At 35.7% G+C, this 18,818-nt stretch overlaps 3 protein-coding genes across 3 annotated transcripts; all 3 read left to right on the forward strand.

Moving 5' to 3' along the window:
* The first annotated feature begins 4,126 nt into the window (after positions 1 to 4,126).
* LOC135157229 (uncharacterized protein DDB_G0271670-like) lies at positions 4,127 to 4,603 on the forward strand. The gene has a single exon (XM_064112179.1). It carries the CDS (start codon positions 4,127 to 4,129, stop codon positions 4,601 to 4,603), a length of 477 nt encoding a protein of 158 aa, XP_063968249.1.
* A 2,491-nt stretch (positions 4,604 to 7,094) lies between these two features.
* Positions 7,095 to 9,095, forward strand: LOC129280395 (uncharacterized). Its single transcript, XM_054916423.2, has 2 exons — positions 7,095 to 7,187; positions 8,333 to 9,095. The coding sequence occupies exons 1-2, from the start codon at positions 7,102 to 7,104 to the stop codon at positions 8,724 to 8,726; spliced, it is 480 nt and encodes a 159-aa protein (XP_054772398.2). The 5' UTR covers positions 7,095 to 7,101; the 3' UTR covers positions 8,727 to 9,095.
* A 3,797-nt stretch (positions 9,096 to 12,892) lies between these two features.
* LOC129280717 (uncharacterized) lies at positions 12,893 to 18,115 on the forward strand. The gene is made up of 4 exons (XM_054916726.2): positions 12,893 to 13,024; positions 13,858 to 14,219; positions 15,568 to 15,658; positions 17,349 to 18,115. The coding sequence occupies exons 1-4, from the start codon at positions 12,993 to 12,995 to the stop codon at positions 17,743 to 17,745; spliced, it is 882 nt and encodes a 293-aa protein (XP_054772701.2). The 5' UTR covers positions 12,893 to 12,992; the 3' UTR covers positions 17,746 to 18,115.
* Positions 18,116 to 18,818: the final 703 nt, after the last annotated feature.

Here is an 18,818-nt window from a genome sequence, read left to right on the forward strand (position 1 = left end):
GATATAGTGAAAGAGAGAAAGAAAGAATGAGAGACTTACATGTATACCCTATAGTGGTAGGTAGAGTATGGGCATTCTGAAATTGAAGCCTTATTATTAGATATAATGGTAAAGCTCTAAAGATGATATATGCTTTTGCTGCGTGATATACTCTTAAGTTTACTGAACACTGTGTTCGCCTTCTGAATGACTTGTCAAGAGACTAACAAATACGTGGCAATTTTACCCCCCCCCCAAGGCGACTCGCTTTTTCATGTTTTATCAATTACAATAAAATTCATATTTAATTAGCTTGATGTAAAACCTTAATTATGATGGTTTTTATGTGGTAGTCATGTGCCACTTTTCATCATTTTATGATGGCAACATTTCATAAAGGATGGCCCGTTTCATAAAGGACTTGCAACTGTTGTTATGACAACTACCATGGTAACCTTGATTGTGATTGGCTGCTGAGCCCTGTTACCATGGTAGTTGCTATTATGGCAAAGTTACAACAGTTGCAAGTCCTTTATGAAACGGGCCCCTGGGGTTCAAAGAACATCTAAAAAAAGATTTTTTTTTTTTTAACAAGTTTAATATGCCAATAGAAAAGTTGATTTGTTTAATATTTCATTTGAACTATCTGGATTTCTATGAAAGAAGTACCGATGAATTGAGGCAATTAATGTTTGTTTGAAAATGTCCTGTTACGAGGCCCTTCACGAGGCGTTGTCGCAAATCTGTCAGTGAAGATGCATTGCATGATTCTTGTTCAGCGACTGAAATATGAAGTAACACATTGTAAATGATGCAAGCCGAAGAGTTTTGGGTATTTGAATTAAATGGATATTTTTTTTCTTTCTGGCTGACATGCAGTCACTTGTGGTGCTTAGTCTGCTGTGCAAACCCTTCACTCGACTTTAGGGTCTGAATGTGCAGCCTGCTCCTGCCTTGTGTAGTGAAGGCCCATGTGCTAGTCTTTGCCTGGAGACACATGTTGTTCCAAGTTTCAGTCAGGGTCTGTGCCTGCAGACTAGGTGGTTTGAGAAAACATGTAAAGTGACGTCACTTCCAGGTCGTCTGGCACCTCCACCCAGACCTCGCCCCTGCACGCCCTTTGCTTAGTGCAGGGGGGGGGGGGCATAACATTACTTTAAGAATACCAGGCAGCATCTACTTATTTCAGGTTTGGTTATGTAAGTAAAATGATTGTCAAACCCATCCCGTTCGGTATTATTCGGTCGTAACTGTACAGATTCAGTCTTGATGCCCCTTTTCCGCATGCGTACGATAGGTGGAAGTTTGCTCTCTGTATTTTGATTGAAAAAAATTAACATGGTTAAGGGAGGGAAAAATGAGGAACAGTTTTAAGATGATTTGAAATGACGATAATTATAGAAAGCATCTTGGCCTAGGTTTATCAACGCATGTATTGATGTTTTCATATCAAACACGCAAAAACCACGTACACCTTCAAGGAAGTTGTCTGAAAAAATATACAATATATTATTTTAATTGAACCTCTTCCTAGTTCTATACTCCGAACGAAGAAAAACTCTAATATAATATTATGACTGATCATTTTCATTATAAATCTTGGAGGTTTGCGATACGAACCTTCAGGTCTGCGTCTTCTCTCCTCGATTTTGAAGTCAGATCCCTCCGTTTTGTGCTCCCATTGAATTAAACGAGAATCTTCTTCAAAATGGGATGTTTCGTAAGGTATGTATGAATTTAAGATTTCAGCTTCTATTTTGCTCAAATTGTACACCACTCAAGGTGCGGAAATGTTGAATAAAAGGTTCCTTAACTCTGTACTCCCAAATTAGATAGAAATCCCGATTAACTGATCAAGGAAATTTAGGTATCAAATTTTTGTTTCTCGATCTAATTTCTTTGATTTCCAATCTAAGAAAGAGGATGCATCACATAGGGGTTGTTACGTGTATTACTACTAATGATCTTTCGAGATTCTTCTGAATGTTCTTTATAAGGACAAGTCCACCCCAACAAAAAATTGATTAGAATATGTAGAGAAAAATCTAACAAGCATAACACTGAAAAAATCATCAAAATCGGATGTAAAATAAGAAAGTTATGACATTTTAAATGTTTCGATTAATTTCACAAAACAGTTATATGCACATCCTTCCTGGTATTCAAATGAGGAGACTATGACGTCATCCACTCACTATTTCTTTTGTATTTTATTATAAGAAAATTGAAATATTCTAATTTTCTCCTCATTGTCAAGTGAAACAACAATTAATTCTTCATTTAACATGTGGAATTAGCTTTGTTAAATACTATATGCTTCAGTCAAGTTGGTCCTTATTGTCAAATCTATAAAAAATGAAATATTGTATAATTCAAACAATAAAACAAAAAAATCAATAGTGAGTGATGGACATCATCGAGCGACTAATTTGCATGTCACTGAGTTGTGCATATCACTGTTTTGTGAAAAATAAGTGAAACTTAAAAATGCCATAACTTTCTTATTCAAATCCGATTTTGATGAAATTTTCAGCACTATGCCAGTTTGATTTTTCTCTATTTATTCAGATCAGCATTTTCCTGGGGTGGACTTGACCTTTAATATTCTGTGAGCTGTAATCAGCTTGATACCATACATGTTCATACAGTCAATGTTAAATTTATTTGTGAAAACTTAGTGACATTGTTAATTTTCAATCAATATTCAAATTATCATTCTGTTGAGATATATATGACATTCTATAATTACTACTCAACTTCTATAGACAGTAAAGACACCCGAGTAAAAACAATATTAATATCCTGTATAAATTCATATAACCCAATTCTCTCAGTGAACTTAAGGTTGTTTTTGAGCAGTAAAGAATTTTAAGTAAGTTTAAATATTTGATCTATAATTAGAACAAAATGTTCAATTTTAGGGTATAAACAATAAAACATTAACATTGCTGTTTAAATTGTAACAATTTTGTTTAAGAACAAAAGATGTTACAATGCTTTAAGTTATGATCAATAAGGCTCCACAACGTACCGTTCGTTATGCAAACATGGTGTTTTGTTTTTAAAAGTAGGTTGACAAACCGCAACATGCTCGCATCAAATGATTATAATAAAAAATAATGGTCGTTATTAATTAAGCATTAAAACATCCATGGCAGCCAATAGCTGAATTACAAATGTTTGACAAGGTAAAAAGATTCACATATAAATTTAACAGAAAAGCATACAAAAATTATATAATTAAAATATGATTAATTGACGTGTACACAGAAAAGGGCGAACTCCATTCAACCTTACAAAGATAACCGGAAAAATTGAAATATTTGATCGGCGGTACGGTGTGCGGTTGATTAAGCAGCTTGAAAAACAATAATATTAACCTGACAGAAAAAAAGATCGACAAAAGATATACCAAAAGCATTACCATGGGCACAGTTGAATGGGGTTGTTGGTAATTGGATAAAATGGAGTGAATTAAAAAAATTGAATTAATTTTGAAGACATTCAGTCTGGGCAAATAGCCTAACTGGACAATAACTGTTTGTATTTTTATTTCACTTTATAATATACAATGCTTATTGGGATTTCTGTAAAGTTGATTTCTTACGTTTTAATCTGATTGATTGGATCTTTTACTATGTAGAATGAATGTTGGCCAGCAAATATCTTTAGTGGGTTTCGCAGACTTGTATTTACAATTTGCTCTAAAGCAAAAGAATATTTGAAATGTTTTCGGTCATTAAAAATGCAAGCAACTAACAATCTATATTTTTATTATGTTGAAAATGATCTCAACGTGGTTTTATAGGAGGCGATATGAGCATGAAATGCACAGGTAATATATTGACGTTTAAACTTTTAACACCGTTAAATGGTTATTTGAAGTAATTTTGGTGAACATTCCAATTCACGGCGCTGGGTTCTACTACTTTATTAACTTTTTTTTTTTTGGGGGGGAGAAGACTTCTCTGTGATAAATGAAAATTAATTTAAAAAAAATAATATCTTTTCTTACAGATCTGCGTTTTCTATGAGTGAGATTTTAATTGGAATTATCTGCATGTCTGGGATAATTTCATACGAAGTTCGTGCGCAAGTAGCAAGCGGGGATGATCCAAGTTCGACTACAATCTTTATGAGTTACTCAATGGCAAGTGTTTCCACTAACCCAACTACCCAAACAACCACACAGTCGACCACAAGTCCAACCATAGTCTCGACTGAAAGCTCGTCCACTGCGGCTGACTCGAGTTCAACTAGCCGAACATCCACAGAGCCGACCACAAGTTCAACCACAGGCTCAACTGAACGATCGTCCACTGCGGCAGACTCAACTAGCCAATCAATCACACAGTCGACCACAAGTTCAACTACAGGTTCAACGAGTGCCGTATCACAAGGCTCACCCGGAGTCTCAACTATCCAATCAACCATACAGTCGACCACAAGTCCAACTAAAGGCTCAACGAGTAACCCAGCACAAAGCTCATCTGCAGTCTCAGATATCAAATCAACCACACAGACTCCCACAAGTTCAACTACAGGCTCAAACTTAGGTATATCTACTCCAGCATCTAAAGGAGGTAGAGAGAGCGCTGAGAGCAGGGAGTCAGAAGGTGAGTGATAGAACCCATTGAAATGACAATTTAAACTACCCCCTTGATACAATGACCAATCCCGATGCTATTTTGATGTATAAGAAAAACGTGCATTTGACTAAAACAAAGATGTATTCATCCGAAGAAATCATCGCTTGTCTCATCCACTGAAACCGAAAATTTGCAATTTATTGATTTTGTCTTACGAATTCGGAAATGATATATTCCAAGAAAGAAAGCAGGTCAGGCTACAGTGGTAAATATCTGAATGCGCTAGGTAGGATGGTACACTGTGCAAGGTAATTTTGTCTTCTGTTACTTTAGTTTAGACTAGTATCAACACAAGGCTGTCATTTTGGTAATCTGTGATTCACTTATCTCTCGTGTCAAATGAAATATCATAGACATGATAGACGAACAGCAATGGAGAGCAAACGATATAAAACAAAGTATATTGGATTTGTATAGCGCATGTATCCATCCACCTTGTTAGGTGCTCCTATATTACCCTGGGCCGGCTGCCAATTTCGTTGATCAAAGCTTTTTGAGGAATTACTTCCTGTCGGTACCCATTTACCTCACCTGGGTTGAGTGAGGCAAAATGTGGGTAAATTTAAAGTTTCTATGAATTTATTCACACTATTGTCCCATTAACACAATTTATGATATTTAAAGAAGTGATTTGTTACTGGTTTAAAGGCACACGATATGAGATAGTGGGCAGTGTCAACTTTCCTTTTATACTGAAATTTCCGCCAGAATTTCGGCCACATAAACGATCCACAACAATACGCCACGACTACAAAGAAAGTCAATTAATCAATGGGACAAGGGCAGGAGAGGGTATGCACTTTACCAGTGGCGTAAGAAGCACCCCCCAAAAAATAAAAAAAATGAAATAAAAAATAGGGGGCTTGTTATGGCGCATCGGGTACAAATTGTTACAAAGTTGCGATCGAGCGAATCGAACGAGCAAATATTTCTACAATTTTATTACAAATATCAATTTTCGGTAGATTTTGACATAGTATTAAGAAAATGATATAATTTTCACCCTTCACTCTCACCTTTTTTCCTTTTCTCTTTTTTTTGTCTTGGTCGTGAATATATTTTTTTTCTTTACAACACTGTATAAAATTTTAAATTCGATTCAATTCATATTCACCGCATAATGTGCTTATGCGGTGTGAAATTATTTGTGGAGGTTCTCATCAAATGGATTTGGAAAAAATCGCGATATCATATTAATTTCTTATGTATTGTATTGTTTTTGTAATTTATTATGTATTTCCTTTTTTACCTTTTGTTTTTACCTTTTATTTGTTACCTTTCGTTTTTCAAAGTTTTTCGATTAAATGACACTTATTACATCATAAGCAGCATAGAGTCAAGTAATTTGAATTTGTAAAAGCACAAAAAAAATACTCAATTTTTTTTTAATATTTGAATGAGAACGCAATTTGCAAGGGCGTAGGCTGGTTTGCGCATGGGGAGGTGCACATCCTGGGGAGGTGGAACTAAAGTGGTATGGGGGGATGCACATCTTTGGGAGACATTAAGTCACATCGCGGCGAAAGCTTTTCGCGTTGCCAAAATATTGCACGAAACGTCGAGAGGGAGGGGGGGGGGTCCGAGGTGCCCCCTGCCAAGTTAGGGTTAGACCAAACTAATACTCATAAAATAGATATAATTTTGCCATAAATACCATATGAGCTAATTTGTTCTCACCCACTTTCTCCCTCATGAATGACCTGTAACATGCATGATTGCCTTTGGGTTTGGGTGATGAGAAATTAGCTTTCTATCAAATGATCAACTATCACTCTGCGATGTGAATAAATACTGCTATGATTATTCCTTAGTTCCGCTTGGGAAATATAGATGGATCCAATTCATTTCGTTTTATTTCCATTTCCAACGATCATTCATAGACGTAATGGAAGTCATTTTGCTTACAACTGAATTTCTTAGTGGTTAAGATAATGGCAACGTTATAAATCCTAAATATAATGTAGTAATTGTGCTAATAAATTGATAATAATGATGATGATGATGATAATAATAATATTGATAATAACGGTATGATGATGATGGGATGATGATGGTGATGATGATGATGAAGATGGTGATGATGATGATGATGGTGATGATGATGATGATGGTGATGATGATGATGATGATGATGATGATGATGATGATGATGATGGTGATGATGATGATGGTGATGATTGTGATGATGATGATGATGATTGTGATGATGATGATGATGATGAAGATTGTGATGATGATGGTGATGATGGTGATGATGACGATGGTGTTGATGATGATGATGATTGTGATGATGATGATGATGAAGATTGTGATGATGATGATGGTGATGATGATGATGGTGTTGATGGTGATGAAGATGCTGATGATGATGAAGATGATGACTGATGATCTTTGTCAGAGATCTTATTTTCACAAGTATGGGATTTAATTAATTCATATTGTTTAATTTTTAGGTTCAAATGGGGTCCAGTCAATGGTCGTGGCTGGATTGTGCCTAGCTGTTCTGATTCTTTTAATCATAGCACTGAATGGAATAATATTCTTCCACACGAAACTTAAGTAAGTTTGAATTACATATTTGAAAAATTATCTCCCCGCTTATGTGTACTAACCGGTTGACCGAATCACCAACCTTTACTTATTTTAAGAGTCGGATATGTATATAAGTACATCTTAAATATAATGTAGGTATATGAAGCTATGTATATAAAGCTAAAATATATAAGTGATGTGAAAATGCAAAGACCTAAAGAAAGACTATGAAAGAGTAAGAATTTAACCTAAGCTTATTATCAAAATTTCGCTCATGGAGATCTTTCGAAGATTATGGTACTTGAAGATGATTATGAAGATGATGATGGTGGTGTGGTGGTGATCGTAATGATTATAGTAATGGCACCCCTCCTGGAGTGGGTCGGGGCAGTCATTTTGGGGTGGGCTTTGTGTCTTTGGGGTGCATTGTGGTTTCTTCTGGAGTGAAAATAGAAAAAATAATAATATATATCAAAAATAAAAATACGCTCTTCGCTCCAGAGGGAGCTAAGGCGCACTCTCGGGGATATGGATCCCGCTTCTTAAGAGACTAGTCTCTTGTCTCTCTCTGGGGGGGGGGGTGTGATTGGGGGCCGGAGTGGCTCTTTTGCATTTGGAGTGAAGATTTAGGTGCGCAAGTTAGATCTTGGTTGCGGCACAGAATGCATATTGAAATGGTGGGTAGTTGGGGTTTAGGAGAGGGAAGCAGGCCGCGCTTCCTGGGCTTGGATGGGATGTGGGGGCGGGGCAGTTGGGATGGGAGGGTGTTTTACTTCTGTCACTCATTCAGTTCAATTGCGTCGCTATACATTCTTTTTGTCATATTTGTATTTTTTTTTACAGTATAAGCATCTATTTTGTTCTAGATGATTTGAATGTTATATTCTCTATTTTTTAGTACAATTTTTTGTGTTATTATGAATAATTATTTATTTGACTTTGTGGGCAGTGTTACTTGTATGATTTTGAACTGAATGATTTTAATCAATACCATTACAAAAAAAAATGGCGATGATGGTGGTGGCAGTCGTGATGATGATGATGATGATGATTATCATTATTATCGTCATAATCGATAAAAGGCCTGTTGCTATTTTGACATTTTTTCATGAACATCATAATCATTATGGTCGTCGTCATAGTTTTTTTATGTTATTATCGTCATTTTGCAGCCTATGTAGCTCTCGTAGTGAGGTTTTCGACGTCCTCCAAATGTCTCCAGTCAAGAAGGAACGCGTCGTCGAGGACGACGTCGAAGCTAATTACCAAGAACACGACGGCGTCGAGATCAACGACAACCAGTCGACACCGTTGCCCGAAGAGACTACCGGAGATCAGGCTGTTGAGCCTAACGGTGATGTGCACGTTAAGGTCGACATCGAAAGTAAAGCAGGGTCATCGGAGAATAAGGACGGTGACGGAGATGCTGAGACACCTGGAGAGAATGGCGAAGCTGAAGGCGTCAATGTACCAAATGATATCAGCAAACAGGACGAAGGAAAGGAGGACAATGCTGGTGCGACTGAACATGATGTAGTCATCGTAGAGGGTGCCAGTGAAACTTGATAAACATTGCAACGTTGATTCCTAAGTGAGATTTTAGTGCGAATCAGAGTAGCATTTCAAAATCATTCGGGAGGGATGTGTATATAATTGGAAAAAAACACGCAACCCATCCGCAAGCGAATACATATTATTTTCAAAGTTATGCACGAAAATTGTAGATATTTACCAAATTGAAAGAGTTAATTTGCAATAGGGTCCGATCCATTCCAGCAAATTTATTTATTCATTTTTTAATTTTAGTATAGCTCTACAGGATGATTCCAATAAAATGTTGAAATTCACATCAACCGTTAGAAATGGCAAAATAACTTATCCTTATTTGCAAACAGGGTTAGATCCATTTTAGCTTGCAAAAGGGGTTAGATTCATTGTGACCATTCGAAGATGCTTGTAAAATTGAGATTAAAAATAATCTATACCATGCAATCTTCATATCTTTAAAGTAATTTTCCAAGAATTTACCTTTTTGGACCTAGCCCTTTTGAAAACCAAATATTGAGAAATAGAGCAAGGATGATAGTGCGGTCCCTGATCTTGCTTTTGGTGGTTGTATCTAATCAGAAGGAAAAGAAACGTTTTAGTTATGCACAAAGTCATGAATTATTTTGTTCATAGTGAATGGGGATCACCATCTACTAATAAGAATTTTCTTTTAAATGGGGGAATTATCAGGCGAACAATAATATTTCAAGCTTTACAATGATAAGTCATTTGTATATTATTTGTGATCAAGTTATGAAAAAAAAATCATCGATAAATATCGGTTTCGTTTTTTTTTTTTTGGCTGGGTCGCCTGAATAATTCCATCTTAAATAGTATTTATTTTTTTCTCCATTTGTCAATGTAATCAAAAGACTGTGATTTTTTTAGGGGGGGGGGGAGAGTTTCACACAATAAGATAAATCGGCCTAGTCGATTATAAATAAATGACTTTTGTATTATAATATTATTGCATTGAACAAATGTAATTGTAGTAGAATGTTATGGTTTAATTATTATTCAAAACATGGTGTGATAATTTCATTTTAATGAGTGTTAAGCTCGTCAAAAGATTGGGGAAATTGAACTGCTGATATTATTTCTCCCCAAACCTTTTTAGAAAAAAATGGACACCCTATGAAAATGGTTAGGAATTTAACTTCTTTTGTCACATTCATATCATCATTAAATTACATTAATACTTAAACGAACGGAAGTATCATTATCCCAATAAGCGTTACCAAGTTTCGTCTCAGCAATTATAAGGTTGCATGAAGGACATTCGATTCTTTGCTAAATTGGTCATGCACATGATGTTATAGTCACACCTTTTTTAATGGTCGATTATGTTCATTTGAATATATATATATATATATATGGTGTCGAAAATCTGTCTATCTGACGGTCAATCGGATCGGGGTCGCCCTAGCCACTAACCCGTCTCTGTGGTCTAGTGGTTAAGGCACCGGCGTTCAAAGCTGGGGGCCCGGGTTCGATTCCCGGCAGATCCATTTTTTCGGCATCACCAATTTTTCCAAAAAGGGTAGATAGCTCTGGGGAACCTTGATTTAAGCTACACCTACCATTGTTCTCTTCATCCATTTCTTTCACACAATATATATATATATATATATGCGTGTGTGTGTATATGTATATTTGTGAAAGCAAGAAGGACTGACGAGCGCCCAATTAACAAAAGCACACTTTTGGGGAAATTTGTAACAATGGTACAAAAGCATCTTACGATCATAGATTTTGTACCTATATACATTTATTTCGAGTTTGCTTTTTTCAAAGACAAAAAAAAAGCATACGAATCAAATGATGCTTAAAAATTACATGTTGTATATTTTGTTATTTCCCTTTAATCTGTTTGATAAGTGAACGAAATTGAAAGCTTGGGGATCTAATTTTGCAATTCGTTTAATAACATTTTCCTCTCTAAATTTAAAAGAGCTAAATCTGGTTTAGAGAAATTCCGGTAGTTGCAGTAAACACTGATTTCATGAGAAAGTCTGTAAAACCAGGTTTAATTGTCAGTATATCATCGAGGATCTAGATCTGGTACAGTTACATAAACTGAACTTTGTGAAATCTTGAAATCTACGCTGAAAAATGTTCAGACTGAACTTCCCCAACACAGATAAGCGCACGTGGGACAGTGTATAATTATTGCTTTGAGCGTCGGGCCCGACGCTCTACCCGAATCCTGTGCTTATTTGCTGATTTCTCAGCAATTACACAATTTCTTCCAGAATCCTTTGGCACATGCGTTTTATTTATACAAACAGACACTTTGGTGGTCATTTCATTGGATTCTGTACGAACTCATTTTGATATCGTTACCAAAACTAGCATTTACCGGGGTCCTTTTGGAATGAGTGGAATTTACCTTTTTTGGAGTGAAAGTGTTAAAAGACCCATAGTTTAAATTTGATCTATGTAAGGATGCACAGTTCATATTAGCCATGTTAGAGACCAGAATTATCGGCCATTTAACATTGGGAGACTCGGGGCATACTCTTAAATGACTTTCAGGTTACGGTTACAACCCCCCCCCCCCTTCATACCATTGAATTTTGCCTCGATATTCTTGTTCTCTTGAAAATTAATTTGAAAACATGCTCGAATTCCACTTCAATAGCTTATGATAAGGGAGTTAAATCAAGACGAAAATACTGTGAAACGCCCCTACCATGAAAAATAAATTATCACACCCAACAAACATGTCCCGGAGTTTTCCTTCTGCAGTGCTGGCCTTCGTGTGATTGGAATGGCTTACTTTCAAACACAATGCGTTATTTGAATTCAAGTACCTTTCTTGAGTGTGATGTTCAAGTTCTACACAACATATCATGGGAATGCAGAATAACATTGAAATGATGATAATTCTATCATTTCCTCCTTGTACTATCGTACTGTTTCTTCTATACGTGTTGCTTTTTGGTTTCCTTTCCTCTCCGCCATCAACATCATCACAGTCATTCTTTATATCCTTCTCGTCCTTTCCCTTATTCAACTTTGACGTTTTCATTTCTCCTTCGTTCTCCATATTGTCATGATTATTATTCACTTTATCTTACATCTCGTTTTCTTCATTTTCCATCTATTTTCTAAAGTTTTCACCTTGAAATATTTATATATATATATATATATATATATATTGCTCTTAAAAAACATGGAGTGTACGAGAAGTACACTGGACTAGCATGCTACACGTGAACGGGAGAGTTATAGGTTCAATTCCCAGTCGAGTCAAATGAGCAAGCCAACGACATGATCATGACTGATAATCATAATAACGTTTTTCAATTGGCACTAAGCTTGCTAATTGTAGGCGTGCATGCACATTAGACGTAGACGATGGCGGCTTGTGTATGATGAACGAGCATCTCACACATCTTATTATCATAATCGTGATAAAGTAAAGATATCATTGGCATAATATTATGATGATTAAATGACATTATTTACAAATATATTTTCTCATCTATTCATTTCTCCTCTCCTTTCCTTCGATAATAATTATCGTGCTTTTTCAAACTTCACGATCTTTTCCTTTTCCTTACATTTCTTCTATCGGCGTCGTCACCTTCTTCTTGGTCTTCTTCTTTGTCTTCTTCTTCTTCCTTCTTCTTCTTCTTCTTCTTCTTCTTCTCCTTCTTCCTCTTTGTCTTCTTCTCCTTCTTCTTCTTTGTCTTCTTCTCCTTCCTCTTTCACTTCTTCTTTTTCTTCTTCTTCTTCTCCTCCTCCAATTCTTTCAATTTGTGTTCTATTTACCCCTGGAAGTATGGGTGTGGTACCAAAAAAAAAACTCGCTCGCGTTGGGTTGCTATTCGAAACCACAACCTCGTATTTGAGAGCCGATGAGTGCCTCATCAAGTATTAATTTTATGACACCTTTAGATAATAACTACCTTTAATTCCCCAGACGATCATTAAAAAAAAAAAACGCTTTGACGACTCTCGCGTGGCTAAAGCTAAGTGCTTTCAATATAGCCTACACCAGGAAGAACTCTCATAAGTAATCAAAATATCATCTTCAAGTTGAAACATTTCCAAGTGCAATATCCTGATCGAAATCCAATGCCATTTGTGATCAATATGCAGTATACTTTGCAAACGAATATACATTATTGTTTTTTCTCCAAGAGGTATTTTACCTACGTACCTGAACCTTAGAAGTCCTTCGTTTATCTAGTCCATCAGACAGTGGTTTACTTACTTTCAGCTGCATTTATCATAATTTCATGGACTCCTAAGGGCTCCTAAGTCATTCCGGAATTCATGTACACGATGGCAGCAGGTACCACCCAGAGGTATGTCATTACACAAAATATTTATCATGTAAGATGTACGTATGCATGTATGTAAGGGAGGGTTTATGTGTGTACGGGTGTATGTGTGTACATATATGTATGTAAATGTAGATTATGACTGTATTTAACTGCAATGGCTGAAAGCGCCCGACCTTATAAAGGAGCTCACGTAGTGCAGAGTTGTGTGTGTATATAATTATATATGAATGTATTAACATAGAAACTCATTATTCATGTGATATTACCCACTTGCGATGAATGCATGGAAGAAGTACAAATGAAACTAGTAAGCAAACAGTAAGGATCATGCCAACTCTCACTGCAAGATTAATAATAACAGTTAATAAAAAATCATATAAATGTTTGTAGTGTTGATTAAGACTTATTACAATGATGATGATAATAGCCATAATCATAATCATTTTGATGATGATGGTGAGAACAATAATGATAATAATGGTGATTAAGAATATCAAAGTATTGATAATGAAATAATGACGACGATAACAATACTGATAATGATAACAATAATAAAAATAGCAAGAACAACAAGAGTGGTAAAACTAGTAATAAAAAATAAGTTTATTGATATAAATGGGTTTATTTTATTACCATTTCCAGTTTGGCAAAAAAAAAAATATATATCATTCATTTCATATAAGTCTGCTCCGTGCACGTGTCATCCAAAAGGGACAATTTTTTGTTTTATCAATATAGGGCCTATTATCATAATACAAAATAGTAAGCATATTCTGAAAGGTATTTGTGATAAAATATCCTAATATGCTTTATTTTTCTCTCCCCCCCCCCCTTTGTTTTCAAAACGAATATAGGCATGGGTTATCATACTTCATTTGCTCCATGCTGCTTGCAATTTCTCTATTGTGTACGTCAACAACAAGTGTTACCACTGTTACTACAACCGTGACAGGGGAGCTCGTTGAAACAGAGTTCGCGACAAACTTGACCACAGACACAAACCATACTACGACGTCACCGAATCAGACAAACACCACAGACACAACTCCAGCCCACTCTTCGACAAGCAATGCGACAACAATAGTGGATCAATCCGCCACTACCCCATCAACAATACCAACAGCCAAGACAACAACTGATGGGGAGAAATCCAATTCAACCGAGAAGGAGGATAAGAAGTCTGACCCAAACAAAGAGACCCCTACTCAGAAAACAGGTTTGTGACAGATATGTTTCTAATATCTTTTTCAGTAAGATATTAACTTTTCTCAATTCTCATTGATTCAAGTATATCATAAGATCCATGGTATCTAAATATACAGTAATATACTATTTATTTATAGATTAGGACATTGTACCATGAAATGTTATTAATAAAATATATAAGTGTGTTTTTATTTTTGTAATTCACACGGAGAAATCTAATAAACACTACTTATGTATCTATCTCTCAGTCCTCGATGAATACTAGTCATTGTCGAATTAATCGTAATACCAAAAATTATACCGCTGAGGGAAAAAATACCCAATTTGTTATTACAATGAACAAAAACAAAATGAAAACAACAAATCTAATGATATTTCGGATCTTATCACCATGGATTATACTCTTTCTGCACTTGACTGTACCAAATCGACAATCTTCTACACTGCAAAAACTCCGGTGTTGATTTAACACCAGTCCGGAATCTATATATGTCCACACCAGAGAAGTGTTAAACAACACCGGTTTGTGTATTAGTGTGTGTGTGTGTATTTGAGTTTTGTCAGACGTGTATCAATCAGATATGATTATTTACGTCTGGGACCGACCTTTAACGTCATCATCCGAAAGACGTGACCAGGGCTCGAACCTCTGCCTCAATTTGTAACTTCCCCCACAGCTTGGATTACAGGCGCACGCCACAACGCCCAGTTTGTATTAGTCTTACACCAGATATGTGTTTATACAACACCAATTAGTATCAAAACAGCATCGGTTTGTTTCCAAACTGGTGTTGTTTCAATACTTCTCTGGTGTGGACATAAATAGATTCCGGGCTGGTTTTAAATCAACACCGGATTTTTTGCAGTGTATGCTGTACTTTCACACCAACAAAATCGACCGAACATTCGAAATAACGTACTAGCTTCGATTTGTCTGGAGTCGGGTTCGTTGGCGTGACTAGCATCATTGCCCTGGGAAGCGGGGGTGCTTGGGGGTACTTCATAACCCCCAAGATTTCCCTAGGGGTACTGCGTGTGTTTTTCACCATAGGCAGCACCCCCTGGAATTCTGGTAGGTGTGGCACAATGGAGAAATGTAACAAAAATGGCCTACATTTTGTAGTGAAACTCTTTTTTTTTTACTTGTCAAATTTCTGGGGACCAAATGATATCTTTTTTTGTAATGAAACCCCTTTTTTCGCTTGTCAAATTTTCATCAGCACCCCCTGTAGAAAATCGTTCCCAGGGACCTGTAAATCTTTATAAAAATGGATTAGGTGTGAACTAAAGCGCCTTACGAACTTATTCATAAGCCCATATATAGATTTATATTTTTGTTTATTTTCTAATATTTGAAGGATCAATGGCGGTCGCAGGGTTAATTCTGCTCATCTTTGGTCTTCTTCTTATTGCAGTCAACGGATATGTGTTCTTCAAATCGAAAAAAGGGTGAGGTCTAGAATTGTATGTTTTACAGTATTTATTCATTCATTTGTTCATTTTTTTTCGGGGGGGGGGCGTCTTGGTCTAGTGGTTAGGACTCTCGTCTATCAATCTGAGGGACGTGGGTTCGATTCCCAGATATGTCGTATTTTCCTTCAGCAAAAAATTTACCCACATTGTGCTGCACTCAACCCAGGTGAGGTAAATGGGTACCGGCAGGAAGTAGTTCCTCAAAAAGCTGTAGACTATAGCTTAGCCGGGGTAATATAGTTTATGAGCGCCTAACAAGGTGGATACGTGCGTTATGCAATTCCTATATTATTATTATTAATATTGTTATTCAATTTATTTTTAATCACTACCCAAATAGACAAGTGTATGCGCATCGCTTTTACCTTTTAAGAATTGGTAATTGCAATATTTTATGATTTTCATAATTTAAGCTCAACATAAAGACACAGCATCGTCAATACATAACAATCATTTAGTCGTTGTATTATCATTTTATATTTAACCTCAACAAAATGCGCAGTTCCATTACTTGCACCTTTGCATGAGTCTAGGTTTATGGTAATAAAAAGGGGCTCCCCTGCTTGAAATATGAAATGATCTTGTTATTATTGTTATTATTATTATTATCATTTTTATTATTATTATCATCATCATCCTCATTATGATGGTGATGATGATGATGATGATTATTATTAAGGTAATTCCATAAAAATAATCAAACTTTTTGTATGTCCGACCCCCATTTTTCTCAAGTTTTACTTCACTCCATAAACTGACCAAGTCATGGTCATTTGAGAGCATTACAGACTTTCAAAATAACAAGAAATCAGAGACGGAAAATTTCATGAAGGTCCCTCATATAGGGGGTCGGACGTACATATTTCATGGAATTGTCCATTATTATTTTTTGTTCTCAACGTTGTCGTCTCGTCATCATCATTATTATTATCCTCATAATTTGTTTCATTATGATAATGACCATAATTAGGCTTACCATGTGCTTGATTTATGAAGAGTTTATTCACTTCAAAGTTCAACATCTATTTCATCTATTACAAAGAAAGTCGAAATAGAAAAAAAAATAATGAAAGGATATAAGCTTTAGAACCTCTTGGAAAAAAATGCACGAGACATACTGATGCAGAATTTAGAATATTTCCAAACGTTATGTATTCAAATCAATCATATCTTGATTTATTTGTTTCTGTTTCTGTTTATGGTAACTCCCATAGGAACTCGGCAGGACAGCATTTTTGCTGGTAAACGCTAAGCTGGTATATAACCAATTACCTAGGAAACATTTTACGTCTAGGTTAATCAGTCATAGTGGCTGACGTTATATGAAAATGAAATGTAAATATCTTTTAGATGTATCGACTAATGACACTGGAAAATAACGTGATATAGAAATACAAGAAAATGAGACAACACGAAACAAAGTTAGGGATGAAAATATTCAATTGCCAGAAGAATCTGATTTTGTTGTTTGTGGTAAAATTACGTTTAATATGATTAATTTTGTATAGGCATCTTTCGCAAATCTGTGTATAATATTGTTTTAGTGGTTTTTGTACATTTAGATCTCTGTTTATCCATACACAACAAAATAATGATGTACAAAAAGGCGAAAGAATACCATATTTTAAGGACAGATATTTTCCAAACTTGCAAACTTCTGTTTTAGGTCATGCACTACAAAGAAGGGTATCTTCCACGTCCTGCAGATGTCTAGCCTGCAGAAGAACAACGAAGGCGACGACGACGACGATGATGACGTCGAAGATAACTTCAAAGACGACGTTGACGTCGAGAAGAAGTCCAGCTCGTCGAGATCATTGAATAAAGAAAGTTCTACCGATCAGGGAGCCGAGCCGAAGGTTGAAGTGCATGTCAAGGTTGAGATCGAGGGCGATGTCGAAGATGCCAACAAGCCAAATGGGAATGCGGACGTCAACGATTCTAATGCAGCATCAGACGCTGATGTCGCTGAAAAGAGCACCGACAATGATGTCGAGAAGACGAATGAAACTGTTGTCGAAGTGACCATAGAGGGCGGGAGTGAAACTCAAACCGATCCTTGATAAAAAAAAAATGTTAAATGTTATTAGCCTTGAGCATGTTGAGTACTTCATTTTGTATCCCAGAATTGCCTTTAAAAAATGTAAAATGATCGAGGATGACTGTAAATGCTATTTTTCTTTCACGTTTTCTGAAATCTGTTTTGTACATAAGTTTCTAAATGTTAGCTTATGGCATCTGGATGTAACAGTGACTATGTCTACTGAAATTGTTTTATATATTCATAGGCCTATACAAAATCCATGCACCCCTGCAGAAGGTGATTTGAATAGAGAAAAAAAATGCAGAATGGTCAGATAAACAGAGCTACGGTATTCTAAAATTTCACTTAAAGGGATGGTCCGGACTGAAAGTATTAATAAGTAGAGTAGAATCACTGAGCTAAATGCCGAAAATTTCATCAAAATCGGATAACAAATTACAAAGATATTGAATTATAAAGTTTAGCAATAATTTGTGAAAACAGTCGTCATGAATATTCATTAGGTGGGCTGATGATGTCATATCTCCACTTGTTCTTTTGTATTTTATTGTATGAAATTAGGTTTATTCAAATTTTTACCTCCAAGAACTAGAAAAATTGGATTGACAACTGATTTCGTGCATTAGATATTTATTGCTGCAACTTATTTCATTATAAGGGAGACATATTATTCACACAAGTATGAAATAATGAAAAATATATGATTTTATGTAATAACATAAGAAAACGGGAAGTGGGGATGTGACATCATCAGCCCACCTAATGAATATTCATGACGACTGTTTTCACAAAATATTGCTAAACTCTAAACTTCAATAACTTTATTATTTGTTATCCGATTTTGATGAAATTTTCGGCATTTTGCTCAGTAAATTCTACTCTATATATATATAATTATTTTCAGCCCGGACCATCCCTTTAATTTCACAAAACATTTCAATGTACGTATATACTCACAACACGTGCGATATGCACATGAGAGAGTCAATGTTGCCATCACTCCACCTACTATTAATATTGTATTCTATTTAATTAATTATATAATAAAATTGATTTCGGCAGATTTTACCAGAAGTGTGATAAGGAAGATCG

The sequence above is a fragment of the Lytechinus pictus genome, chromosome 17 (genome assembly GCF_037042905.1).
Source record: "Lytechinus pictus isolate F3 Inbred chromosome 17, Lp3.0, whole genome shotgun sequence".
NCBI classification, from domain to species: domain Eukaryota; kingdom Metazoa; phylum Echinodermata; class Echinoidea; order Temnopleuroida; family Toxopneustidae; genus Lytechinus; species Lytechinus pictus.

Coding starts and splice junctions, on each gene's coding strand:
- LOC129280717 (XM_054916726.2), top strand. CDS start 12,993: ATGTACACGATGGCAGCAGGTACCACCCAGAG. Junction 13,025..13,857: donor GCAGCAGGTACCACCCAGAG/GTATGTCATTAC, acceptor AAACGAATATAG/GCATGGGTTATCATACTTCA. Junction 15,659..17,348: donor TTCTTCAAATCGAAAAAAGG/GTGAGGTCTAGA, acceptor CTTCTGTTTTAG/GTCATGCACTACAAAGAAGG.
- LOC135157229 (XM_064112179.1), top strand. CDS start 4,127: ATGGCAAGTGTTTCCACTAACCCAACTACCCAAACAACCACACAGTCG.
- LOC129280395 (XM_054916423.2), top strand. CDS start 7,102: ATGGTCGTGGCTGGATTGTGCCTAGCTGTTCTGATTCTTTTAATCATA. Junction 7,188..8,332: donor TTCTTCCACACGAAACTTAA/GTAAGTTTGAAT, acceptor GTCATTTTGCAG/CCTATGTAGCTCTCGTAGTG.